Here is a 27,991-nt window from a genome sequence, read left to right as displayed (position 1 = left end):
GAGCTTAGTTGAAGCTGGAGTGACAATTGGAAGCCAAATGAATCATATCAAGTGTGACCATTACAGGCCTGAAAATTATTCTTAATTAACCACTGATCCTCTGTGGTAGCAAGTTCCCAAAATCTGTGAATCCATAAGGGAACCCGTGAAAACGTACAAGTAGCAATTTACCTTATCTAATAGCTCCGCTGCGCTGCCTCTTGACAGAGCTTTGTTTTCCTCTTGTTTCGTGCTGGGCTTGAAGAGGTGTCCTCAGGATCAGATTGGGTTTGGTGAAGCCATTGAGAGGACAGTATTGCCTAACATGCCTTACAGGAGATCTAAACTTGCACAGGTCCTTCCTTACATTTAGTTCCTTCTTCCACTTCCCACCTTACCACCCCCCACCCTGCCCCTGCCGTGTATTTCCCTTGGGTAGCCTTTTGCTTTTAACGCTGAAGAAGGCGGTCGTTTCGTACCCAGAGCACAATTCCATTGTTAGCACTGGCCGTGTTAGCTGTCAACTGTAGCTCACGTGTAGTGTTTTAAGGGGAAAGTAATTAATTCTTCTGTGCTCTTAAACAGGCATGTCCAGGCATCCTCCAGCTCCTGATCTCCCTACCTTCTATCCCTTGTCTCCAGGGGGGGTTGGACAGATAACACCACCTCTTGGCTGGTAAGATCTTTTAGATGCTTTTCAGACAAAAGTGCATGGTCACACTGTTTGCTGTTGTTGAATCGATTGCAGCATTTATAAAATAAGAATGTCACTGCAGTAAAAAATTACTATGTTATTTTATTTGAAAAGATCAAAAAATGTCGATCTTTGAAATGAATTGAATCTGGTTTTTGAACACGTACAGAAATTGAAGTGTGTAGCTGTCACTTTGAAGTCTATGTATTCCTTATGGCTCAGATTTGTGGCTCTTGGCATTTGGAAAGATAGCAGAAAACAGTTCTCATGGAATTAAATGTAAATTTTTAATAAACAAAATTGCAATTACTGAGGGGAGGTAAGAAGGAACTTTGAAGTGTGTTTATGTAGGGAGGGGGGGAGGTCTGGAAGCTGCACCAAAACAGCGAACAAACTTTTGTAGCCTGCTGCTTTTCGCAGTTTCTGTGTGGACAGGGGCCTTGGTCACTGGGAGATTTTGCTGCTCTTGCTAATTCTGGTCTCCTGAGGATCTCTCCCTGCCTGTCAGGGTGTCATTTTCCTTTTGGAGAAACCGTGGTATTTTCACAATAATTGATTTGGCAGGATGCGTCATGTCTGCTTGAGGTAGATATTCACCCTCAGATGTGTTGGAGCAAGATATAAGGAAATTCAGCAAAAATTTCAATGCTTTAGAATCTGTATCTTGACTTGTGCCCATGCAACAGGTGATGCAGATTATTTTGTTTTTAAGTGTTCATGAGAGGGAAACATGATCCAGTTGACCATAGGCAGAAGAGGTAAAACAAAAGTAGAGAGCAGAAGAGGGTGTAAGTGCTGTACCGCTGGCAGGCCTCTCAGGGAGTGCCACATACCTTTTTGGAACAAATTATTAGTGGATACCAAAGTAAAATATGGAAATATCTGACCTTCCCCCCCCCCGCCCCCCCCCTTCCCCATTCTTTGCTTCTCTGTTGACTCTACCACCACCAGGCAGTTCCTGGCCGTCATTTTCCAGATGTGGTCAATCATTTCTTTTGAATGGCTTCTCAGTGCAGAGGCTGGCGGGAGAGAAGAAGGAGAGAGACCAGATTTGATGTTCTAAGGCTTGGGGCTGTGTTCAGCAGCAGCGCTCACTGACAGCAGGACGTACCCAGCTGTCCCTTGGGCTGTACGGCTTCCAGCTGCCTTCTGTGTGGCAGCACTACTGAGGCTTCCTCCACCTTTTTATTTTTTTAATAGCCCCCACCCCCTTCCCTTTGAGCACTGCTCATTTCCAGTAACACAGTCCAAGTGCAAAACCTTTATCCTGAACTGTACAACGGCCAATGTTCAGTTTTGGTTTGGTGGTTTTGGTATTCTTCCCCTCCCCTCCGAAAACCAATCTACCAGTCAGTAAGTCACTGAATAGGACTGTTTGAGGTGGTCTTTCTGGGCTGGTTCAGGTTATTGGGGCTGAACTGGTATTTATTTGCATTACCTTAGCGTGCTACTTCAGGGTGTTAATCATAGTCACAACCTGAACTGTTGCTAACTGAAAGTAACCAAAACAGTGATGATGGTGAAGATCAGAGTCCAAATGATAGGCTGGTGACAAAATATTTTGTATGTGTGGGAGTATACAGGAGGTAAGAATTTCACAGAAGCTTCTACTTTTCTGAGGGTTGAACGTTAAGTTCAAGTTATGGTGGACTTGTGTTGCTGTGGGTTTTAGGTGGCTGTGGCTTTGTTTTTTTTTTTCAAAAAAACTTCTACTTCCTTAGAAGAGCTGTCTGCTTCTACCTCACTATAGAAGATGCAAATGAAGAGCGTCCTAAGTTTTTGAAAACTTAATAAAACTGTTCCAAAGGGTTTCTAGCTCGACAATTCAGTCTGGTGTTCTTGCACTGGTCTACAGTAGAACTATTTGGAATTAAAAAGTCTCTTTCCTAAGAGCTAGTGAACCAAATCTGATTCCAGTGCTTATAAAATTAGGTGAGAGAGGGAGAAAGAGTGTGTGTGCATGGGAATCTTTCAGTAGCAAGGGAAAAAGTCCAAAGTGTTCAAGTATTTGTTAGGTTTGAATACAACAAGTGTTACCCATTACTATTTTTTTATGACTAGTACTGAGTTCCCATCAAGTGCTTGTAACTCTAGAGTAACGACTGAATACCGTATTGTATGATTGATGGGTTCCTTTCTTCTGTGACCTCAGGCAAGGTCAGCCTGTATATCCCATCTCGAGTGGATTCAGGCAGCCCTATCCATCCTCACTCTCAGTCGACCCTTCCATGTCCAGGTAGGTGTAGGAGATGAATGACTGACTGGGGAGTAACTGCTGGCGTTAGAGGGCAAGTTGCTCTTCTGCTTGCATCTTGGTCTGCCTTTGCTTGCTTTTTAGTCAGCTAAAACTTTATGCATACATTTTTATTTAACATATATTTGTGTATATGCAGTTTGCCTGGATCCCACACTGGTCTCATTCAGCATTTTCTTGGCAGTCTCTGAAGCATTGTGACTAGGAGCACCAGTGATTTGTCAGCAGTGAATTGAGCTGTTTCATCTGAAATGAGTTGTTAGTTCATTTCTAGATGCAACATATAGTGTGCATCCTTGAGTTCTGCTCATGCAAGCGTGCAGCCAGGTGGACTGTCACTCTAGTCTGCGTTCTCTTGTTCTGATATCAAAGTTGTTGGTAATTAGTCTTGAATCATTTAGGTATTGCTCTGTGGAAACTCACAAGTAGGTAGCCCAAAGCCACTAATGGCAAGGGATGCCAGCACAGTGTGTTTGTACTGGTGTGTGAATCAGGCACTGTGTCTTTATGTCTAAGTGCAAGCAAGCAATGCTGGGACTTGGCCACAGTACACCCCAGACCTCCTCTCCTCTGCTTTTGCACTCTAAAGACAGCTTCTGCATCCTGTTCTTGGTGTATACAAGGCTGTAATATACCATTCTTGGGGTTTTTTTTGGTGTAACTTGCAGAAGACACATCCTCTTGTGCAGGGAATTAAGGCAGGTGATGTAATAAGTGATGGGTCCTCTTGCCTCTGTTTTTGTGGGCTCCTGTGGATTACCACTATCCCTTCACTGCTTTACAGAGGAGTGATAAGCATGTGCCTGTCATGATGATTGAGAAGAAAGCCCATTATTTCTCCATAGCAAAATGACCTGCTTTGGTTACAGGGCTTTGAGTTCACTTTCTTTTGATGGCATGAAGGGAGAGGGGAAGGTGACTAGGGAACAGAGAAAGGAGAGACTGTATGTGATTCCTTAACTAGCACTGATGTGGCAAACCTTTGGGCATGAGCTTGCTTTTGTTGCTAATGGTAGTTCTTAGCAGTTCAAAATAAAGCATGGAGGTTTGCTGCTGCGTCTGAGCTTGTCATGCTCAGCACCTTCAAGATCCATCTCAGCTATTCTTGAGGATGACCTGGGTTAGTAGGGTGGGATGATTGAGTTAGTGGTGCTTTGGGTTTGTTTTTTTTTTCCTATTTTCCTCCTTCTACAAATGAAGGTTTATTTAGGACAAAACTCTCTCTCTTCCCATCCCACCCCCTCCCTCCGCCTCCCCTTATTCCAGGACGCAAGATATTTTGTTTATTTTTTTTAAAGCATTTGAGGGACGGCTAGTGAGTTTAGATCAAGTGATGTTAAAATCTTTTAACGTAAGTACCATGACAAGACAGAGATTCCTTAGAGAGCCATTAGGGCCTTCTTGAAAAAACTCTTTTATTTTATTTGTTTCTGCATGGCAGTTCCCTCCTTTGCATTGGCTGGTGGTGGATATTTTAAGAATGTTGATACCTTGATGTGGAAAAACAGTTTTTGGTTAAGAAATGTGTATTTTTTATAACTAATCACTGCAGCTGTACAGCCATTACATGTTTCTTGCGTGCATTGCTTAAACTGTTTGCCTGAAAGGTAATAAAATACCTTCTATGCAACCAAAATGTTGACTGGTTGGTTGGTTTGTTTTTCCTGAATAAATGGGGTACAATGCACAAATCTTAGCCAAATATTTTTCACGTGCTCTTTAAGAATTGTCTTTCATTGCAAGCTCTGTAGCGTTTGCATTCTTGAGACATCCTGCTGCTATATGTTTGATGCCTGTCTTCAGTAGGGTTACAGACCTTCCTTTGTTTTCTCTTCTAGGTTTTCACATCACATGATTCCTGGTCCTCCAGGCCCTCACACAACTGGAATCCCTCACCCAGCTATTGTAACACCTCAAGTAAAACAAGAACATCCGCACAATGACAGTGAGCTAATGCATGTGTGAGTCTGCCTTTCTGCACTAGCCCTTCATCTATAAGTGTTTGAGAACTAACTTTACCCAAAAAAGAGTCAGAGGTTTAGAAGAAAGAAAAGTGCCTTTTCTGCTGGAAAAGGTTCTACTTGCAAAATCTACTTGTGAAAAGTGGCTCTTTTGTTTACTACTTGAAGGCAAAAGGCCTAAGACAGAAGTGGATGAGGAGCTATCCTCCTGCCTGTAGCGCTGGTCTTCTAGGGTACTATGGATGGCCATTCAGAAAGAGAATTGGGACTAGTGGTAAATTTGGAGCAGATTCACAGATCAAATGTTGTTTGCTAAAGAATGTCACCCTGACATCCTCCCTGAGTATTAAATTAAGTCAGTTCTCTGAAATGATATGAAAGTGGATGGGACATGACCACTGAAATTCTCATTCTTACTACTTAAATGCTACTGTAACCACAGGTTAGTAACTTTCCATTGGGGTTTTTTTAGGCTGAAGGTAAATGGATGCTTTTTTTTTCCCTCTCCTTTCCTTTTCCCCCACCACGTTTTAGGAAGCCTCAGCACGAACAGAGAAAAGAACAAGAGCCAAAAAGACCTCATATTAAGAAACCTCTGAATGCTTTCATGTTGTACATGAAAGAAATGAGAGCGAACGTTGTAGCAGAGTGTACTCTGAAAGAAAGCGCAGCTATCAACCAGATTCTCGGCAGAAGGGTATGTACAGGAGGGGGGGTGTACTCACGTGTGCTGCTAATTTGTGTGTTTCCCTTTAGTTGGGTGTGATGGCTCACTTTCTGCTTGAGGTGCTAACTAATGTGCGACTATCAAATTAGCTGTAGAAGATAAAACATGCAGCTAAAAATAAAAGCAGTATCTTGATTTTTCTTTTTTTTTTGGCTTTAGCAACATCATCAGTCTGGTGTCTGTTCCACTCATGTCATGGTGTCAGCGCCTCAGGCGTGAAATATCCTCATTCACACAGGGCAGGAACATTCAGATCACCTTCTGGGTCTTCTCTTAGGCCTGCGTCCATCAGAGTGGGAAGGGGTCGTACAGAGATCAGCACTGGATGCCAGTGGAGATGGAACTCAGCATGGTCCAAGTTGTAAAGTCATGTAGGTTGGGAGAGACCTGTGGGGGTCCTTAAGTCCAACAGCTGCTCAAAGCATGTTGGGTCACATCAGGTTGCTCAGGCACTTGCAGTTAATGTCCCGAAAGTCAGCGGGTGAGTGCTGATGATTCCAGTATATGTCCCAGTGCATTGCTGAGAGCCATTTGCTTCTGTGGCATTGTAGGCATGTTGTGTTCTTTCCATGTTCTGAACCCCTCCCCTAAGATACACAAGCCAACCCACTATTACAAAAATCATATTTGCTGTCTGCGTTGTTCTTCCAAGGGAAAGCGCTGGAGTTAGATGCCCATTTCCCCCTTGACTGTCAGGGACATGAGAATTAGGATTACTTTTGTCTCAGTCTAAGTTTGAGCAGGGATTATTCAAATCCCCTTGCTCAGTGAGGCCCTCTTCCTGACCACTGGCTAAGGCAGTAGTGAGAGGCAATACAACTCTGGAAACCTTGTGCTTTTCCAGTGTGAAGACAGAACATGACCTTCACTGCTCCCTCTCTCTTACAGTTTGAAGACTCTCCCCACTCCCCCACAGATCTGAAATCTATGGGTGCTTATCCCAGCTCCTGCAGCCTTCTGCATTCTCTCTGCTGTTCTTGTTACCCCCTCTTAAAGGACATCTCTGTCCTTGCCTCTTCATGCAAGCCTCTAGCATCATGTTTTCATTCCAACTCCCTCAGTAATAGATCTTAATTGCTTACTGTGTCAGCCTTGTTTCCTTGGACTGACTGAAGGCAGTGGCTTCCTTATCTCCATTTGGGTAATGGATCAAGTCTGAATACTCCAGTACCTGCTTTTCCACAGCTTGGACTCAGGGAGAAAGTAACTTGGAAGTTGGAAAGTGCCTCAAATTTTACTGTGGTACAAACAGTGTAGGAGCTATCCAGTACAATTACTTGGAGATGAATTATTACTAAATATTTTGCATTCAGTCCACATGGTCACTATTTATTATACTCTGTGCCGCTACAGAACAGGAACCACCTCCGTTTGCAAGAGCTGATGCTCTGCATGCTGCTGGGTGCTCTGATGCTGTGGTGTAATATGTTCACTGCCTTCCAGACTTGGAATGCACTTCTGGAGTTTGAGAGTTGTAAAGAGGCTGAACTGCTGTGCTCTCAGTAACACATGGAACTTGGCAAGACAGACAAGCACACCTTCTGATGCGTAACAAAACGACAGACTAAATCATACAAATGTGATCTGATCTGAAATCCTCGTTCTGTAAATTATTCTTGCATGAGTGTCTTAATGATTTCATGTCTGTCTTGTGGCTTTTGTTTTCTTGATATCATCTTCTCTCTCCATTCCTCCATACATGTTGTCAAGGTCAAACAAGAAGTAGTTTCTGATGCTGCAACAGTGGAACCTCATTTTAAATAAAAGGCCTTTGCCTTTTTTGGTTCAGGTCTATGGCAGATGTTTCAGCTGGTGCCTTTTCAAATGTACAGGCTGTCAGGGGGGTTTGTTTGTTTTTTTTAAACTGCAAGACTGCAGTTCTGTATCTTAGAAACTTTTTGCTGTTGCTATTTTCTTTTCTTCTATTATAACAAGAACTGAGAAAGCAGGTACCTCGAAGTTCAGTACTTCAAGTTGATGTTGGAATGGGAGCCTGCTGGTGCCCAGAAAGCCCTCTGCCTTGGCATTGAAAACGCATGTGCATCTGCTGGTTAAAAATGAGACAGCAGAGCCTTCTGTGGTGGAGAGCTTTAAAAGCAGCACAGAGCCCTTCTGTTTTGTTGGGAGTTAAAGGGTGCTCTTTGGTTGTTTGGGCGTGTGGTTTTGGTTTTTGGTTTTTGGTGGTTGTTAGGAGAGCATGGTTCTGTGAGCAGATTATTTGGTGAGCCTTCTTTCCATAAATGATTTTTGTCTCACTCAAGGCAGTTGGCAGTTACAGACCTGACAAATGCCTGATAGCTGGGCAGTAAGCATGGGTGCTTGTAATTGCTAATGAATTTCATTTTTGCAGTGGGGAAGGACTGAACCAAAGTCATAAAAAAGAATTGCTGACGTCATCTGTTGCCTAGGTATGAGTTATTTCCTAGTCTAATGCTACGTTTATTTTGTTTGCAGTGGCATGCTCTCTCCCGTGAAGAACAAGCGAAATATTATGAACTAGCTCGTAAAGAAAGGCAGCTACACATGCAGCTTTATCCAGGCTGGTCTGCAAGAGACAACTATGTAAGTCACTCATGTGAAGGCTTTTTTTTTTTTTTTTTTCTCTTTTTTTCTCTTTAATTTGTGGAAAATTCCAGCTGGAGGTATGGAGAACAAACAGATAACATAAGCGATATACTTGTTTACACTTCTCACATCCAGAAAACTTGAGATTTTGTTGTTGAGATGCTTCTTACAAAGGTCACAGTTTCTCAGGGGGAAAAATTAGAATGGAAAGTTGTTGGGGTCGGTTTTGTTTCCGAAGACAAAGGCCAGTACTTTCTGAAAATTTATGTTCTACCGTACAGCTTTAAATTTTCCGTAACTATGATTTTGACCAGTTGCTATCCAGAAATCTGCTTTAGACCTGAGCAAAAAAGGAATCTATCTCTTTCAACAGAGTCAAAAGCCCAAGGGTCTTTATTCAGAACTTTAGGTGAAATTAATTCAGAATGGTGCATCTCTGAAACAAAACCTGAAAAATTTGTTTACATAAACTTCAGGATAGATCCTGCTTTTATACTGTTTGGTGAAGCGAAGTTTTCTTACAATTGCTCTTATTTTATAGCTAAATATAAGTGTTAGTAGCACGTTGCACAGCTTGTGCTGCACAGTTACACTCTTGTGCGTACAGTGAGCTGTCAGAGCAGTCATGTTAGGAACCTTGCAGGCTGCAATCCTGATCCTGGCATGACATCTGGGCTCCTTTCCGTCCCCCCATCAGCTGTGGCATTACTTACTGTGATACGAACCGTACGTGCTATATCTGGCGCAGTTTTCCATCCGTATTGGGTAGACAGCAGTTACTTCTTCACTGCAGTGATGTCTCGGGGACGTTAAACATTGAGGTACCTAAATAAGAGTGTTAAGGGAAGCATTTCCAAGCCAGCACACCTACTGTTCAGCCTAAAAACCCCTTTTGTTATAAGCTGGAGTCTCTCAGGGTGATGCATGACACAGAATGCACTGACACAGAAACTACATGATCATCTCTGAAGCAAATGCCTTGGTCTTGCTGACTTCCATGCCCAAGCACAGACACTACAGTAAGTCCTAGCAGCTTGTTTCTGCCTGTTCTATGCAGTCGTCTTTTCTAGCAAATGAACTGCCAAGAGCTTCTGCAGGTCGGGTTTATTTCCAGTAACCAGACCATGTCAACAGAGCTGTCTTGACATATACCTGGGAACAGATAGGGCCTCTAGTGATATACTCCCTGAAAACAAGGGGCATTTCTATTGACTTGAACTTACTTGCTGGAAAATCAAACCAGTTTGGAGCCTGCTTAGCTCCTGCTTACTGGACATCAGCCTCCAAGATCATCCTGAGATGCTTAGTCATATTGACTTTGAGACCGTTATGTGTTTTGCCATACAGCACAAGCAGTGGACCTGTGGCTTCTTAAATGCCTTGATAGACATTTGGGGTGTGTAAGGTGGCACACATGAGTTCTATCTTTGACATGCTTCCAACCTACGTCCTGTGTGGAGGTATAGCTTTGACAACCTCCAGTCCTGTACGTTGCATGGGAGAACTCTGCTAGGCTTCTCTTGCAGCCCTTGCCTCTGCCTCTCAGGAATGCACACACTTGTTGCAGTGGTGGTGAGAAGGTGATTGTAGCAGATCACAGTTTTATCACTGAAACTTTCTTGGGTATGCATAACTTTTTTTTTCCTTGTTTCTCTTCGTTTTTTCTAATCTGAGCTGTGAAAAAATGAAATAGTATTTATTTAGTGCAGGTATTAATATAGTATTTTCAGAGTTGGAAGTGACTTGGAGGTGACTTCTGTTTCACATGGCTGAATTTCACAAAACAGTACAATTAAAAATATGTACAACTTGTTTTTAATTCTTTCATTGGGGTTTGCCTGGATCTTTAGGATTGCAGAAGTTTCAAAAAAATGTTAAGCATTGCTGTTCAAATGCTGGCAATATCTGTGTGCTTTTTGGTATCTCTTTATCACCGACACCCAGAGCAGTCCTGCAAAGGTGTGCGATGGCCACGAGAAGCACGGTGTTTTCATAATGTGATGGTGTCTGTGTGTGCTGGAGCTGTCAGAAACTACCTCATTTGGGAATGCTGACAACTAGTTTTCAGCTCAGCCTCTTCCTTCTGTCCCTCTGCTTCTGATATCTCATAGATGGATCTCAGATTGGCTCTCAGTATGTTATCTCTTGAAGCTGTCCTGGCATAGAGAGTACAACATAATTTCCCTCCCATGTTTTTTCCATGTTAACATCTGCACTAATGCACTTTCTTCTGTAAAGAAGTGTTGACCTTGGTGCCTAAATGATAAAGCATATCTCTGTGAGCTTCCCAGAGCCCCTGAAATCTGCTTTCCAACTTCTTCTCTCAGTCCCATCTTTGGGAGCTTGCTCACGAGGCATTGCCCAGCCCTGTTGCCAGCCTCAGAATAAAGTAAGGGCAGGAGCTTAACAGTCAGGCTGGCAGACCAGGCTGGGGGCTACTTAGAGCCATCTGCCATAGCTTCACTGTGACCTGTGCTTGGAGCCCTCACTTGCTGTCCGTCAGTGAGCACTGCAGTGGTGTGAGGTGGTTTCTCACATCACTGTCACCTTGCAGAGCTAGCTAATGGAAAGACGAGTCCCTCCACTTCAGCCCTTGCAGTTTGCAGCCACCGCGCCTGGCACAGTGTGTGCTGGGATGCGCGCTGGTGGCTGACAGCAGGCTGCAGCCCATCCTTCTGGTTTGCCAGAGCTCATTTGTTGGAGCCTGTTCTTGCAGCCTGAAGGCTTCTTTAAATACGACCGTTTAAAGCCAACCCTAACCGAAAAATCCCAACCAAAGAAAAAAGCTTTGACTGACAATACAGGAGAATAAAGAAAAGTCATATGGAGGAATATCAGAGTGGTAATTTGAACGAGGCAGGATGGTTGAGGCTTAAAATTATGAGTCTAAACTGACCTTTAGTTTCCTGAAAGACACAGCAGACCGGGAGCTCTGGCCTTTTCCATAGATGGGGTGCAGGAGAAGGCTGAGTGTGTGGGTCGGCAGGATGAGCCTGTGCCAGCACACTGGTGCCAGTGTGGTGTCCAAGAAAGACAGCTGCCAGGCATCCATTTCTGTCCTGCACCTCGGTCACGTTAAGGGTGCTCTGCTGTACAGCCGTTGCTATTCGCTCACTGCACAGCGTGTTCCCGGCCCAGCCGTGAGAGGCTTGGCTTCTGTTAAGGTACGAGCCATATCAGAACAGTTGTAGTTGGCTGGTTTACACCCTGGGGACAAAGTCACGGTCAGCCTAGGTACTTTCAACACCCTGTCTGCTGCTGCCACGTTTGACAGTGTAAGTGTCTGAATGTGTGAAGACCCATAAATTACGATATCAACATATGTGTCATCAGATTATTAAGCGTGAGAAGTCTTCTAGATGCTTGTGGCTGCCAGCGTTGGTTGAAAAACTGCCAGAAGTTGTAATTCTTTGTGGATATAAAATTGTGTATTGCTTGTGTGTGTATTTCTCTATAGATGCTGGAAGCAAAACCCTGTTACCATTGAAACAGTTGGAAGAGGGTTAGAAAAGGTTTTAGCTCTTCCAAAAACAATTGATTTGTTCCTGACCACTTTCTCAGTGTCCAGATGGCTTTTTTTCTGTGCTGTGAGGTGGGGGAGTAACAAGAAAAAGTTCTCAGTGGGTAACAGCATGGTAAAACTTCCTATTTTTCAGGGGAAGAAAAAGAAGAGGAAGAGAGAAAAGTTACAGGAATCAGCATCAGGTAGGCCATGAACAGCTCTCATGGTGTTCACCCCGGGTGTGTTCTAGGAACCAGGGCTTGCGCTGTTTGATGTGTACGTGCTTTTCTCTGACACTTGCTTCTGGTGGATGTTCTGAGACCCTTGACTCTGAATGCAAGCTTGTGAAGATGCACTCAAGACACGTCTCCTTTCCCTTCCGCCTTTCCGTGCAGCAGTCCTGGTGGCATCAACATCTTTGTCTGACCTTACACATTGCTGCAATGTCCTGCTTTGCCTCTGCTTCTCTCCACAATCAGTGTGGTATCATTGTTAGACTTAACTGTCTCTGAAATACCATGTGGGATTATTGGACACTCGAAGCTTCACACTGACCTTCTTGTAGCCGCTGTGTTTTTTATCGCTCTACTTTATGTTTCTGTGTACACTAACAGCTGCCTGGTAGGTTGGCTAAAAGCATCAGTGAGGTCCCCCTTTGCCTGTACGATCTATAGAAAGAGTCACCCTGTTTTCCCCAACAAAAATGGCTGGTATAAGAACCATAAAAAAACCAAACAACAAAACCAAAAACACACCAAAAAAAATCCATGTAATACTGTAGCAAACAAACTTATTTGGAATGTGGAAAAACTCTGTAACAGAAATTTGTTAAAGGAAAACAATCTTCTACAGGTACAGGCCCCAGAATGACAGCTGCCTACATCTGAAGCATGGTAAGAACATCTCTAAAGCTTTCCTGAATTGTAAAATAAGCTTTCTTATAAATTTTATGCAATAATATGAACTTAGAAAAAATTGCAGAAGTATCATATCCCAAAGCTAATGTTACTTTGACTACTGATGGTTTTTATACCGGCTATCTATTAGGTGTTCACCATTTCACTTCTTAACCTTAATATTTTCAAAATTGACCATACCTCACTGACTTGCTGCAAGTCTGCCTGGGAAGCACAGGGATGGGTTTATTAAGCAGTGCAAACCCTCCCAGCCAGCAGACTGTCACAGCTCATAAGAGCAGGTTAGATGCTGGCTTCAGAGTAGATTTTTTTTTTTATGCTCACACCCGCAAGATGCTGGCTGGCTGGGTACACTTTTACAAAATTATTCACCTGTATACTAACAAAACACCTGCTGAGAAAATGGGACTGTATTTCAGTTAGATCAGGAATTTCTCCCTCGGCTGTACAGTGGTATTTCACGTGTGGGGCGGATTGTTGGTTTGGTTTTTGCATTTTTTGTTTTTACTGTTGTTGGTGCATTTCCAGCATGTATTTTCTCTCTTCATATCATCATATCATCTGCAGTAAAGGTGGAATGACTAGTGGTTGCCCATCTCTTACAACACCATTTAGCCTGCTTGTGAGTGCACACCGAACCTCAGTGAGATCCTCATTTCTCAGTGTTTGCCTTGGAAGGCCGGTCCTTCTCTTCCTCTCGGTGTGACACATTGTCTAGTAGGAATGGCATTCATTTGACATAATAGCTGCGCTACACTAATTAACCCAGGAGATCCCTGAGCGTTCCAGGAGCCATGCAAAAAAAATAACACTTTGTAAAGTTACCTACACATTGTAACAGAAATGGGTCTTTATTCCTTCTCCTCCTGCCTTGTTCAGTGCCGAACAAGAGCCCTTGGCCGTCAGAGTGGTCAGCAAAGCGGCGTCCTGTTGGCTCTCAGCTCTGCTCGGGCTTTCAGTCAGAGAAAGCCAAGCTGCGTTAGCTCTGTGCAGCGTGTCAGTTGTCAGTCTGTCAGCACGATTCAAGCCTGTTCTGTAGTTATGCCATTGTGCTGGTTAGTCTAAATTTGGTTGCGTTTAAGGCTTCAGGTTTTGTGTTTGTTTTTTTTATTTTAAAGCTGAAGAAAAGTGAGAAGGCAAAAACACGTGCTCTTTTTCCTTCTGCTGAGCAAGTGTTCTTCAGGCAAGCAGACAGGCTTGTGCTTTACAAGGGCCGAAGTCATGCTGATTTTAGATGTGGGTTGCAGCATTCGGGTTCCGTAGCCTACACTACAAATGTAGCCGTGACGTATTGCTAGTTACAGTGATGTATCGTTAGTTACAGTGACTGCCATAAGTATTATGCCTATTAAATGAAAAAACCCCAACAAAACCCCAACCAACATGTACTTTTACCCTGAGTTTTGTAACTGATATTTTGACTTAATTGCCCATGTTCATGATTGTTGTGTTTTACCCTTTGATTGTTAGCACAGTGCCAGTAAGCAAACCACACAATATCTTACCTGAATTGATGCAGAGTACAACTTAAGGTTCAAGTGATAGTTAAAACCTGGGGATATTTGGTTTCTTGGATGCCTTACAATCTAGCAATGTCTGCCTTGTCTACACCAAACCACTTTTGTTGGAGTTTCCCTAATTGCATTTGCCATAGTAGAGGATGAGTTGAAATAGAAAATGGTGAATGTTCCCAGTGTGTGGCTTTTCCCTCTTTCCCTTTTACTTCTACAGCCCTTTCTTCCTTCCCCTCAAGCTCTATAAGAGTGTGGAAACTCTGATACCTGACTCTCCATCCTCATGCAATTTATGAGACTGAATATGAGGACAGTGGGTATCTTCTTCCACTGAAGGAGGAGCACACTGTTGATTCCATATATGCACATGTAGGCATCCTCGCTAAATGTTGCGTGCTGGGTGAATGGTCTCCACTGGAGATGTACAGATGTTCTCTAGCTGGAAGTAAATGCATAGAGTGATTTAGGGAACCTCAATCAGCCAGACTTCAAAGTGAACTTCTGAAGGTTAAGACTCTTGCCCTTTGCAGGCCTAATCCAAAGAATGTTTTGCCTACAAGCGTAATACCTTACCAGGCCCACAGCAGAGCTGTTGTAGTCTTTACTGGATGGAGATAATAAGTTTGGGAATGCCTTTCAGTGAGTGCTGCAAAGAGCTCTTGAAGGCAGGAAAACACTAGCTTTCTTACTCGAACGGGTGGTGCAAGGAAGAGGGGGAAGGAGGGTGGGAGGTCTGGGAAGGAGACAAGCGTTCTGTTATCTGAGAAGAATCAGAAATGAGTAGGTGGCAAGACCAAAGAAAGAATCTCGAGATCAGCACAAAGCAGATCAGCCAGGGCTGTAATTATGATGATGTAAGTGAGAAGGATGAAATGGTGGGAGGGTTGTGTGGTGGGATGTTCAGAGGAAAGTAGCGGAAGAGATGTGCAAACAGAAATGATTTAAGATACTGTGAAAGTTTTGGGTGTGCGTTTTTTTCTGTCCATGAACACTTCAGCACATAACTGATTTTTAAGGTGGACCTCTGGCCTGGTTTTTGGCTTGGACATAATTTGAGTGATGAAGTCAGGGTGGTATCAGTGTTAAGTTGCTGCTGGTCCCAGGGTTGTACACAGCAGCAAGCTTCTTGTGGCTTCAGTCTTTAGGATTTAGCTGAGTTTCGTGATGTCCTCCAGCCTGCTGAATGGCCAGTTTGTAAAACATGCTAATACCAGAGCACTTCAGGAATACGGTGACCTGGTGCTCCAGTCCTTGCTAAATTGTCCAGGGGTACTCCAAAGCATGTCACCATTCTTCAAGAGTTGTGGAACTGTCCCCAAGCAGCATTTTGTTTTCAGCTGACAGTGGCCCAGCACGATGTTTGATATAACTTTTGTTGAAGAAATAACTCCCATTTATTCTCTCCTTTTGAAATCAACCGGGAGCGGCGTAAGACCTGGTAATGCTAAAAATGAGTTTGGGAGAGGCCAGGAGGGAAGGGGAAATGAGAAAAGCTACGATTAAGGACAATGCAGAGGTTTCTCTGTTGAGAGCCTTTAGGAAAGGTGGGTGTTTTCTTGTTAATTTTAAGCACAGCCTTCTAGAAGACACGTAGGTGGGAGCAGTTCTGTGTCTGAAGTAAGGATTCCTCATTTGACTTTTAGAAGCAAAAAAAGCTGATTTGTAGCATCTCATGGGTAGCTTTAAATCAGTAAGGAAATAGAAGGGTACTAACAAAATTTCCTCCTGATTGTTCCCCCACATGGAAATAGTTAAGTTCTTATGACTTTACTACGTACAAGTAAAAGGCAAATCATTTGATATGTGGCAGGATGCAGTTGGGAAGTCCTCACAAGCTACATCATTTAACATTGTGTTTTAGTGTATCTTCAAGGGCTAAAAAGAGTTACAGAAGAGCTTAATAGACATTAGAAAACCCGTGAGAAGTGTGTTTGTGACTTGCAGAATTCCATGACAGCTAGTGTTTAGATTAGCAACCCTTTCAGAAATGAGGAAACCTGACTAATAGTGATGTGCGTTCAGAAGCACTTAAAAGGGTCAGATTAAGACTGTTTGAACAATGAATTATCTATAGTGTTTCAAACTTCCTACATAGAAATTAGAGCGAAGTTTCAGTGCAGAAGTGATTTTTGGATAGTGTTGTAACAGTTTATGACCTGATTATCTTTTCCTTATCGTTTAGAAATAAAATGGAATGAGGTTGTGAAAGCAGATTGTAAAGTGGACCAATCTACACCCAGACTACTGTGGAAAAGAACCATCTAATGACTGTGGGTATGGTTGACCGTGGGTTTCTGGCCAGCATCCTAGAAAGGACGTGCAAAGAGGATGTGGTACCTTGCTCTCTGAAGCACGTTTTCTAACCTGGCTTGTCTGATCCCTTTGAAATTGCTTCTGGAGTAGTTGAAAATGAAATGAACACTCCACCCCTTTCCATCCTCGCTGACTGCCTGGAAGTTCTAAGCAGAGACTTAAGGATTTGTGCAGACGTTAGGGCGTGTGAGGACTGTGCGGTGATGTTGGTGCAGAGACAGGTCCTGATTTGCTTTAAGAATTATGCTTCCTTTGAGACCCATGTTTCCCTGTTCCCTGTTTTGCCTGTGAATGGTGGACTTCAGCATCAGCAAGAGGGACAGAATGAACACAACTGAATTTCCTGGGCTGAAATACTAAAGTACTGAATGTTCCTGTTAACTTCAGCCTTCTTCGGAGAGGCAAAGAAGTTTCCAAGGACAACAGGTATAGGCCCAGACAGACCTGCTTCCTCCAATGTAATTCTGACCTGATGTTGACCTTGCTGGGGTGAAAGGTAGAAAAGCTTCTCTTTCAGGCTCTGACATGGAGGAAGAACAAACCTGGAGAGTAGCGGCCGCCTGCTCCTGTGGCAGGTACAGCAGGGCACTGACACCTGCTGGGAGATACCCAGCAGAGCAGATCCCGTTGTCCTCCTCCAGCTTGGCAGAGGAGCCTTCTGAAGTGCTGGAGGGAGGGAAGGCAGGAAGGAAGGAAGGGTATAAAAGCTATTTTGAGCGCAATCAGAGACTACAGGAGGGTTACGGGTAAGTCAGGGTAGGGGCCAAGCATAGGTTTTCCAAATAAAAGCAAGCAGTAGAACACTTTCAACTCCACAGTCACCACAGGTGCGGGATTAGAGAAACAGTCACATTTTTAAGTATTTACAAAACAGGATTTGCAGTCAAAGGGTGCATCATGACCAACTGTGATGCTGACCTTCATCAGTTCATGTTTTAAACTGTCCTTGACAAAGGGCAAGAGTAGATAATTCAGCAGGTGAACGTCTAGAACCTGTTTTATCAGAGGTGCTCAAGTTGCAGATGCTACTGTGAAGTTAGAGATGCCAAATGAAGTTTGAATTCGGCCACAGCTACGAGTGATTGAAAAACATAACCCGTATCACTTCACTTCTGAGGTGTTCGCAGTCGGCAGCTTGGGCTGGAATAAAGAACCTTGGGACAACTATTGTTCTAACCCTTCCTGTGGGATAGGGTGGGGACAGGGAGTTGATGGCTGGTGCACCATTCTTCTCTGGATGCAAACAGTGTATTTTAGTGGATTCAGTAAACTTGCCACCAAATGGAGAATTCTAAGGTCATGAGAAAAACCCTATAGAAACAAACTTTCATAAAAAAAATTTAGAGTCTTGAAATGTGGTTTCATTTCCAATTGAAAGAAGACCGCAGCATCTCAGCATTCATCCCGAGCCTGTATTGCATTTCAAGGGTTTTTTTAGGGTATTTACATGATAATTTTCGAAATGAAGTCGGTGCTGTGTGCCTGAACAGCTAGGAGGCAGCTTGTTACCACACTGACAACGCCCTTCCCGTTTGCTTCTGGAGACTAACTTGGGTGAAATCTGTCCTCCAATTCCAACAGAATTGTATTCAAATGCAGGTCTGTCAGAGCTTAGCAAGCCCTAGCACTGAGTTTAGTTTCTGGCTGCCTCTCTCTTGGAGATTATGATTGGACTGAAGATGTCTTCTGATATACAGGAATGCAAAACCAGCCATCTTGAAGACAAAACCAACCAGAACAACAAAACAAACCCAAAAAGCTTAAATTTGACATTACAAAAGTAATAGAGCCAACTTCCTCATACCAGCCAGTTCCTTCATCCTCTACTTTAAGACCTTTTTTGCAAGTTATCCTTTGCCCACTCATTACAAACAATTTTGAAGTGGCAGCTTGGAAAGCTCTAAGAGGAGGGCAGCTCACAGCAGGGCCGCTCAAGCGCCGCTGCCTAGCCAGTTAAACACGAGCCTGGCCCCCAGTTAGATGGTATGGGTTATAGTCTGACCTTTCAGGGCACCAGCGTTCTGCTATTGGTTCCAGTGGTAGGAGCAAGCATTGGAAGCATTTGTGCAGCCCTGGGGTGGCCCTGGGATGTAGTGTGTGAGCTGGGTTAGATGCAGCTGAGGGGAATGGTATCAGCGACCATCTCCCTGAATTAGAGTTTATGCCACGGGTATCAGTAGAGCAGGGTCAGGTAAGAGAACTAAGGAGGCTTAACTGAGCAGAGACACAGTTTTGCTTCCTCCTTGGAAAAGATTTTTTCCTCATTAATATTAAAGTTGCATGAGAATTGAACTCGGGGGTTTCGAGAGCCCTCTATCCCTCACCTCAGAGAAAGGTACAATTGCATGAGATACAATGTTACTGCCAAAAGAACAACGTGTAATTAGTTTCATGGTGTGTGTGTTTGCCTTGGTACTAGGTGAGACTACGTTTTGATGAATAGTTGGGTTTCTTCCCGTTATGTGTCTTCTGAGATACACAACAGAGGCTTGTGTATTTTAGACTACTGGAGATTTTTTAGCTGAGATGACTTAATTGCATCAAAATGAAGGTGATGCATCTGAACTCGGTAGTGGTTTCTGTCTTAGACTGGCAGTGTTGCTCAGTGGATGTGTGTATGTACAAGAGTTGATGAAGCTCAAGAAGATACTCGGGTTATATCTGGCTTACCTTTTGGTTACATGAAAGCAGCTATTTATATCATTCCATGTACTAGAAGATTTAAATGTTGAGATTGTCTTTCAAAGTACAGTGTAAATTCTAACCTGTGTTTGTTTAATCATGGCAGAGAAGATGATCTACAAAGGAAACCTTTATTTTATCTTTTGAAAGAATATCCACTTAATACTTTACCAGTGCCTCATCTCTTTTCTGCTACAGCAGGTGAAAACTGAAGTAGCAATTTCAGCACCCCTAGAACTGATGCATCTTTTCTCACAGCTCTCAGTCTACAAAATAAATAATTTAAAAGATACTCTTCTGAATATAGTCTTCTGAATATTTATTACATGCAGTAAAGACAGAAAAAGGGGACAGCCTATTTCTCCCTCCCTTGCAGATCACTTTTAGGATATTATTCCTGTTTAAGAAGCTGCTAGAGAGGGCTGTGCAGAGGTAATGTTTTTTGATTGCAGATGTGGCAAGTCTCTCTCCTCCCACCCCCAACAGGAAAAACACGTCCTGGGTCTTTCAGTAGGATCATTCTAGAGATGGCAGCTCAGTGATAGAGCTGCTGCTTTCATGCTGCCCACACTGCTACACTGGGGGCCTTTGGTAAGAGCCACACCTGCTTTGGCATCACTGATTTCAGCCACACAAAACAGGAGCTGACACTAACCTACTCTGGAAGTGGTCTCTGGCTTGGGGAGGAAGGGGGTTCCTGCTCTTCACTTAGTGTGTCTAGCTTAGGCCAGACTAAGACAACAGAAGTTGGGACTCCAGACTCTACCTGTAGTTAAGGGAGAGGTATTTTCAGGGGTGCTTACTTCAGGGCATCTAAAAGACGAGGGGATGATTTGTTACTGGAGTTTCCATTCACTGGTACCCACAATGGGCTGAGGCTAACAGTACCAAGGGGAAAAAAATCCACAGAGAAAAACGTTCTACTGACATCACTTCAACATGGCAAAATCTGTTACAGTTTTAGGGTACGATTTTATGTCATTTCTTTGGCAACAAAGGCAGCTTAAAAGGCTTCCTCTGTTTCCTGCTGGTATCCAGCTCTCGCAGAGAGGGCTTTTTCCTGTCTCCTGTAGGTCTCCATCCACGTGCTGTAACAGCTTGTGGGACCCTGCAGCAAATCCGATGACTGAAATGACTGGGGGGTTGTTGGGAGGTGGTTTTTGGGGTGGGTTTTGTGTTTCGGGGCGCTTTTTTTTGTTTTTGTTTAGAAACAACAAAGGTTGTGGAGTGTTTGTTTTTGTTTGCCCAGAACATTTGAAGGATCTGGTTTAGGCTAACCCTGCAACCCATGGCACAGCTGGGCAGGAAGAGGAGCAGACTGCAGCGCCGGCATCTATCTGCTTGTGCCTGAAACTCCCTCCAGCTCTGCTGCTAAAGAAAATAGAAAAGCGCTTCGCAAACAGCGTGAACCTTTCTGATAAACAATGACCTGGTTTTGCATACCCACGGTTCTGGAGCGTTGGATAAACCCTGGCAGTAAGTCTAACGTGTTCGCTTGGGACTTCAAAGGAAAATGGCAGTTTCAGCTGCCGGGTCCCCCCGTTTGCCCTGTTGTTTGAAGAACTGGATTAAAAGCCAGGTTTGGAGACCGACTTTTTTGGGTTTTTTGAATACACATAAAAAAGACAAGACTGCCATTGCCATTTTATGTAGTCTTGTCTCTTCATACAGCTGTATGAAAACAACCTGTAGTGGTGGAAGGTGTAGAAAACCCCACCTGGTTTAAACTCTTTATTTTCCCTTGCTTTCCTTGCAGGGTTAGCTGCCTGTTTTACTCTGTAGTTACTCCCGTACTGACCCAGGCACCCTTGACTTTCTTCCATAACCTCTTCTAATTAGCATGACCTGGATGAAACTGCATAATCCTCTCCCTTGTTCTAGAAAAACAGAGGAGGTAAAGACTTGAGGAGGAGCACAAGGCCTTTGTGGACACACCCTTCTTCACTCCATCTTGTTCCCAAGCCTGGGGAAGACTTCTTATCCCCCTCTGATGCTCTTGCCCTCAGCTACTGAGCCCAAGGCTTGTTAGAAGGCCCTATTTTTTACTGTAGTGATTCCTGAAATAGAGTTTTATCGCTTCAGTTGTAAGGCTTTTCTTTTTACAGGGCATTATTATTGTTGAAATTTATTTCTGTTTCTTCCCCCACCCCTCCCCTTTCCTCCCGCAGTCAGATGTACACTGCAAATGGCACAGACAGTGCCTCCTATTGTGGCTCAGGCTCAAGACTTCACATATGTAAAATGTGACTTGCAGCACTTTCTTTGAAGCCTAACCACAGCCAGGGAGCTGTAATTGCAGTCTTTGATTGCGCCGACTTCACTTGTGGATTGGGCTTTGCTAGGGCATGCCTCGCTTGGCAAGACTTCAGCTACAGCCCCCCAGTGAAGTCTTAGATGTGGGAAGTCTTCAGTCTCCTTAGCACATGCCTGTGGTTTCTTGAAAAGAATCCTGATTTGACCTGTTTTATATCTGTAAGGCAACACCACCGTCATTGGTGTTTTTTTAGGTACGATTTGGTTTATCAGCAGCAGAAGCTGTTCCCAGCGCGTAGCCGTACCGCGCCGCTGCGGAGAGGCCGCGTTCTAGATGCTGTTTTCAGGATCACTACTGTGTAATTTGCTGTACTGCAGCGCTCACTTAGAAACAAAAATATTTGGGGCTTCGCTGTGCTCGTCCCCTTGCAGAGTGACAGTGGGAGCTGCAGCTACTCTCAGACAGGGGATAACGAGGCTGTGGCAAGGAGGCAGGCGCTGCAGGGCCGCTCTGGACTGAGAAAGACGTGATGGCCGCTGGTTGAAAAAGCTGAGGGCCAGAGCAAGGCCGCGGTCATTATTTTAACCTCCTGACTTCAAAGACAGCTTGCTGGTAAGGGAAGGGGGGAGGAGGCAGGGAACCATCTCCACAGAAGAGCATTTCATTTCCTTCAGTGAAGTAGACATTCCTGGCTGCTAATGGGGAGTAGCTCTGAATCACTGCGCTTGTATCGGACTGCTGTGAACTACTGGCCTGGCGCCTCAAGGCCATTCCTCAACAGGAAGCTGAATGTTTTCATGTAAGACTGAGAGGAAAACCTTCCCAGGAAGAGCAACCTGGACCAAACCTTTGAAAATCGGGGATGAAAAGGCACAAAATAAATATAAAGCTGCAGGGTGCTCTCCCCAGTGTTCCTCTGCTGTTTGCTTGGCCTCTCGTTCGTGCTCCTTGGAAAGGTAGAGCCCTCCATGGCCCTTTGATCCGCATGTGGTACAGAGCACTGTGCTACTTTATGAAAAAAAGGGCAGGAAGCTGGGGAGGCTTTTTTTAGTTCGGCCTGGGGCTGGTTTCATGCGGAAATAGGAACTCAATTAGTCAATACAGACCACCTCTGTTGAAACCACTGGTCTGCCAGTGGCTTTCAGCTGTGCTGTTTGAGAGGCTACAGTGGCTTTAAACGTCCTTTTGTGGCTACCAGCAGCAGGTGAAAAGTGTTTCTCATGTATCAGGGCTGGCGGTATGTGGGGGAGGAGAGAGTGGCCTTCAGGTTACAGCTACGTGGAAGAGCTTGATAGAAATCTGTGCTTGTTCTTTCTTTACCATACTTAGTCTGCTGCTAGATGACTTCAGTGTCCTCACCTTTCCTTTCCAGTTAAACAATAGTCATGTGGGTGGCCTCTGATGAGGAGTCAACTTCTTTAGTAAGATTTTTGGAGCCTCAGCTTGTGCTCACTAAAATAAAATGGTCCGAAATGGATTTTGGAGGTTTTCTGCCCTGGAGTACGTTAGCCTGTGTAATTCCTTATTCAGCTTATTGCCAGGGTGGGCAAAATGCTTTGTGTTGTACTGGCTTACATGGAAGCTGCAGCTACTGGGAGATGGGTGCCCGGTTATACGTGGCCCTGGTTTTAATTTCTGCTGGTGCATTATTCCCAGACATATATACAGACTGGGAGAAGAGCTCCTTGAGGAGCCCTTCTGGCCCTGCTGAGAAGGACCCGGGGGTTTTGGTGGATGAGGAACTTAACATGAGCGGGCAGTGTACTCTTGCAGCTTGGAAAGCCAACGGTGTCCTGGGGAGTGACCAGCAGGGACAGGGAGGTCATTGTCCCTCTGTACTCTGCCCTTGTGAGGCCCCACCTGGAGTCCTGTGTCCGGATCCGGGACCCCCAATACAAGAAAGATGTGGAACTGTTGGAGAGGGTTCAGATGAGGGACATGAAGATTATCAGAGGGCTGGGGCACCTGCCCTACAAAGAGAGGCTGAGGGAGATGGGCTTGTACAGCTTAAAGAAGAGAAGGCTGTGGGGGGACCTCATTGCAGCCTTCCAGTACCTGAAGGGAGCTTATAAGTAGGAGGGGAATCACTTTTTACAAGGGTAGACAACAGCAGGACAAGGGGGAGTGGATTAAAACTAAAGGGGGGGGACGTTCTTTACAGAATGTGGTGAGGTGCTGGAACAGGCTCCCCTGAGAGACGGTGGATGCCCTGTCCCTGGAGGTGTTCAAGGCCGGGTTGGGTGGGGCCCTGCGCAACCTTGTGTAGCTCCAGGCCTGGCGGTTGGTGGCCCTGCCTGTGGCAGGGAGGTTGGAGCTCTGTGATCCTTGGGGTCCCTTCCAACCCAGACCATAATATGATTCTATGATTATTTGTTGATTAATTCTCTGTTGGCTCTTACAGGCTCAAGCAGTCTGCCTGAGTAGACTAACAGAAGTTTGACTTCTGGTTTCAGCAACTCTGTTTCTTCATAAACTTGTCTTGCCTTGCATGACTCAGGGTGCTGGCACTGTATCTTCTTTGTGTGACTAAGCGTTTTGTGTTTCTTCTGGTGAAAATCCACCCGCCTTTTCCACCAGTTACCTTCCAGTGCTAGTTTTGGTCGTTCTCAAAAGCTCTACTCATTGAACCCTCTACTTGTTGGGCAGCTGAGGAGTACCCAGAGGCCTGGAGGTTAATGTAGATTTTTTTTTTTTTTTTTTTTGAGATCCCAATAATCCTGAGATGATTACTGGAGATCATGTGTCTGTCTGTGGAAAAATGCCTGACTCATTAGACAGGCTTTGGGTGGAGTCCCTGTTACAACCCAGTTGTCTGGGTCAGAAGGGCAGGAGCGATGGTTGAGTTAGCAATTGTGTAAGTTGGCTGATGTAACCCAGAGACCTGAGGTTGAAGAACTGTTCCTCTCTGGCTGAGCAATGCCTGTAAGGCTTGTGCTACTGGCCTTTTCACATGCTGCAAAGAACATAAATCCTTCCAAGATCCTAGTGGACTTCACTGCTAGATTAGAGACTTGTGGTTCATATGCAACTGGAAGGGAAATTGTACACTGCTGAAGAGCAGCACCAGTCCTCCCTGGTCATGCGGATGCACAGTAGGGTGAGCCAACCACCATCCACCCCCAACCCAGGTGCTTACAGAAGTAGGGATTTCTTCACTTCTGCAGGTTGCAGCTTGAGGCTCTGAAGTAGAGCTTTGATTGACCTGCAACAGTGCAGTACTAAAGGATGTTACATGAGGGGGTCTAGTTTTGTAAGACACCTGGATCAAATGTTGTGGGTAAATCTGGTACAAAAAAAGGAATCACTCCTGTAAGTGTTGACTGTCTGAACATCTTCAACCCCCACCTTTCTACTTGGTGCAGACACCGACTTACAATCCACCGTATTCTCCACAAATACTGTTGCAAACTTTCAAGGAAGAGGGAAGAGCAATCCTCTGCACTCTGCTTTGGCATCGCACGTGCACGTTCCGCTATGCAGTTGTGTCACAGTGATTCATCACCAGCTTCTTTGAGGATTTAAAACAAACAAACAAACAGAAAACACTAAACAACCCCAAACCAGGCTTCATACAGTCTTTATCACTCTCTCTCTCTTTCTCCCTTCCCTGTAGGTGGGAAAAGAAACGCTTTCTCAACTTGCAAAGCAAAGGCGGCGACACCAGGACCCCTTCTGGAGATGGAAGCTTGTTAAACCCTAGGTGTGTCCTTCATCCACACAGACCAACCCCGAGGAGTCTGTCTAGGATGTCATTCACCCTGATGTCACTGCTAGAGACACTGAATCATAAAGACAATCACTGCCAAAACCCTTCATTATCACAAGGTCCAGCCCCGATATAAATAGAGCAAATGAGCTCCTGGGTCAGCAGATCAGCTTTTGTCTTCTCTCCACCTCTGCCTTGCACTCTTAAAGCCCCCGTGTCATCTGTGTCCATATCGAGTCAGCAAACAAAGTAGCGTGGCTGTGTCTGCCTGCTTCAGCCACCAGCCAACCACAGCTGCCCCATACAGCACACCAAGGAATGGGATTTGCCTGGACCAGGATGACACACTCAACCTTCTTTTTATTTAATGGTGCGACAGGATCAATTTTGGTTTTAGCTTTTTTTAAAGAAACTTGAATGCTTTTGTATTTTAACTTTTAGTTTGTAATGTCTTTGGTGTATATTTTACTAGGTATGAGCTTTTAAACAAGTGTCAGAAATCTGAATAATTTTTAAATAAAGGGGGTTTTTCTCTCTCTTTTTTTTTTTTTTTTTTTTCTGCCAGAGGAAAAACCTGTATGGAACAAGGTGGCTTTTTGTTAAACTATTTGTAACAAATAGTGGCCTCTCAGTCTATATAATACAGTGTCCTGTAGAACTAAATAAATATAACAACAGTCAGCTGGTCAGTCCACATGTCAGTCTTGCATCACCTACTCTGTAACCATAAGCAATACATCCAGCAAATCTGACTGCAGTGAGTTCTCCTTCTCACCCATTCCCCTTCTCCTTGTAAAAAAAAGCCCAGCACTTGAATTATTACTTCAATTGTTCTGTATTTGTATCTGTTTTTGTTAGCCTGTTAGTGGGATTTTATGCCAGTTGTTGAAATGAGCATTGATGTACCCATTTTTTAAACTAGGAAGGCACAGCCTTTGCCAAAAATACTGTCAACCGAGTTTATTTTTTTTGTCATTCCAGTTTGAGTTAATGTGCTGAGCATTTGTTTTTTAATAAAAGCTTTGTAATAAAACTACACTCAGTTGTCTGGCTTAAAAAATAAAATAGGAGAGTGGCTCACGCTTGAGGGAGGAGAAGCCCTGGAAGGTGGAGGAGAAGCCCTGGAAGGTAGAAGCAAGCCCAGGAAGGCAGAGTCACGCCTACGGCTGAAGGATTTTGGCTCGGTCTTCCCTTGCAGGAAATGCAGTGTCTCTTGTCAGGCTGTTTGTTCGTCTGAAGTCATTTTGGAAGAAGACTTTTTTTCTTCCCAAACAGAGCAGAAGCCTCTTGCTTTCATACCAGGAGTACAGAATTGGGAGGCTTGGTGCTCCTTTAGGCTTCTCAGATTTGGCCCAAGTGCAAGTACCAGGGTCTGCAATCCCTCCACCTTCAGTATCCTACTAAACTCTTAGTGAGCACAGTGGTTGTTTTAAGCTGATGGTGATTAGGAAATCTCCCAGCTTTCTTTCCCATGGGATGGCAGGAGCAAAGTGACTTGGGCCCTCGTCGTGTCGCACCAGCTTCAGTGGAGATAGATGAGCAAGTAAAAGCCCCTACTGATGGTGCTGGTACCCTGGTGGTAATGCAAGGTTTAATTCCTTGTGATACCAAATAAGTTATTCCAGGTGAGACTCACATTCTGGCTGTAGTCCTTGGCCACATGAGGGGTAGGAGCCTGCAGATAAATTTCTTACAGCTGTATAAATTAACTTGCAGTCAGGGACTGGAGCTGGCTACAGCATCATCTGTGGAGAGTTTGGTGCCATGGTGTCAGAATCAAAGAGTTGGTGTGGCCCACCTACTGCCAGCGGTGCCATGAGATGTTCCTGCAATAGCCAGCAGCTCCTCTGCACGCATCAAAACTGAAAACGCAGGTATTTGAGTCTATCAAACCCCAAATGCCACCAGCAACTCCTCTGACACCTTCCCCTTTCGCTCAGGGACTGGTATTCCACAGCTTGGAAAAACAGACACAGTCAGCTGCCTGACTTCTACTAAGGGACTTCAAAAGGAGAACAAATCCAAACCAACCTGCTGTAGCTGTAGATAAACCATTCCAATGGTTTGTGAGCACCACTGCAAACGAAGTGTGGATTGTCATCGCATCAGCAGACCTGTTCCTAGTTCCTGATCTTGTCTGGGGTGAGACTGGACTGAACCAAGCTGGAGCTACAAGAAATAACATAGGTGAGTTGTTGCCTAAGGAAGCTTTGTGATTAGATTGTTTATAACTGACCCTTTGCTGCATAAGAAGTGTCATAGTTTAAAGTGTTCTGGATGAGTTTCCAATTAAACCAGCGTGCACTGCACGCAGCCCAACTGTAAGAATGGAACCAGCAAATCAGTTCTGCCATTATTTATCTCTAGCAACTAGTGACTATGTTGAAAAAAAAAAAAAAAAAGGCAAAACAAGTGACCAGGCAAGGGAAAGCTCTCTCTGATGGCTCAGGAAAAGGCCTCGCAGAGACCAGCAACTGGATACTGGAGTTTTGCAAGACCTGGCTCCGTTTCCATTCCAGCCAATTATCCCAGCCTTTGCTGGAAACCTCTCTGGTTTTTGGTTTGAGGTTTGGTTTTGTTTTTTGGTTTTGTTTTTAAAGTAAAAAAAAAACAAAAAACCCAAGCCAAAACACCCAAGTAATTTGGTGCAGTAATTGTTGTAAATCAAGGATTACTGCAATGGGTTCTGTAAATTGCATGTTCCAAAGATAACAGTTCTTTTTAAAACATGACTTAGATTTTTTAATGGCTCTTTAAAAAGCCATTTACCCATTTAGAAAAAAAAAATGCCCCCAGAAGAGGTGTTAGCCTTCTGTAGCACACTGTCCCAAATACATGATATAGTCAACAGTTGCCTGTCTTAAGGACAAGGGGTCTTTCAGCTCCGATAGTGAAGGACAGAAAGAATTCAGGAGCTAAAAAT

General features: G+C 44.3%; 1 protein-coding gene across 3 annotated transcripts in view; it reads left to right on the top strand.

The window, feature by feature from the left end:
- Positions 1 to 25,055, top strand: part of LEF1 (lymphoid enhancer binding factor 1) — a gene marked incomplete at both ends in the record, with an annotated part of 67,841 nt that extends 42,786 nt beyond the window's left edge. The window contains 7 exons of one of the 3 annotated variants that reach the window (XM_084264112.1): positions 565 to 655; positions 2,826 to 2,909; positions 4,766 to 4,888; positions 5,423 to 5,585; positions 8,070 to 8,177; positions 11,837 to 11,885; positions 24,976 to 25,055. In XM_084264112.1, coding sequence (XP_084120238.1) covers positions 565 to 655; positions 2,826 to 2,909; positions 4,766 to 4,888; positions 5,423 to 5,585; positions 8,070 to 8,177; positions 11,837 to 11,885; positions 24,976 to 25,055 — 698 coding nt within the window. Of the gene's footprint in view, positions 1 to 564; positions 656 to 2,825; positions 2,910 to 4,765; positions 4,889 to 5,422; positions 5,586 to 8,069; positions 8,178 to 11,836; positions 11,886 to 12,540; positions 12,570 to 24,975 lie in introns of those variants that run through there. The other 2 variants (XM_084264113.1, XM_084264114.1) reach the window with 2 other exon arrangements.
- Positions 25,056 to 27,991: the final 2,936 nt, after the last annotated feature.

Source organism: Gallinula chloropus (genome assembly GCF_964237585.1).
Source record: "Gallinula chloropus genome assembly, chromosome: 4".
Classification (NCBI taxonomy): domain Eukaryota; kingdom Metazoa; phylum Chordata; class Aves; order Gruiformes; family Rallidae; genus Gallinula; species Gallinula chloropus.
Note: the sequence above shows the minus strand (reverse complement) of the source record. Positions and strands in the feature narration are given on the sequence as shown.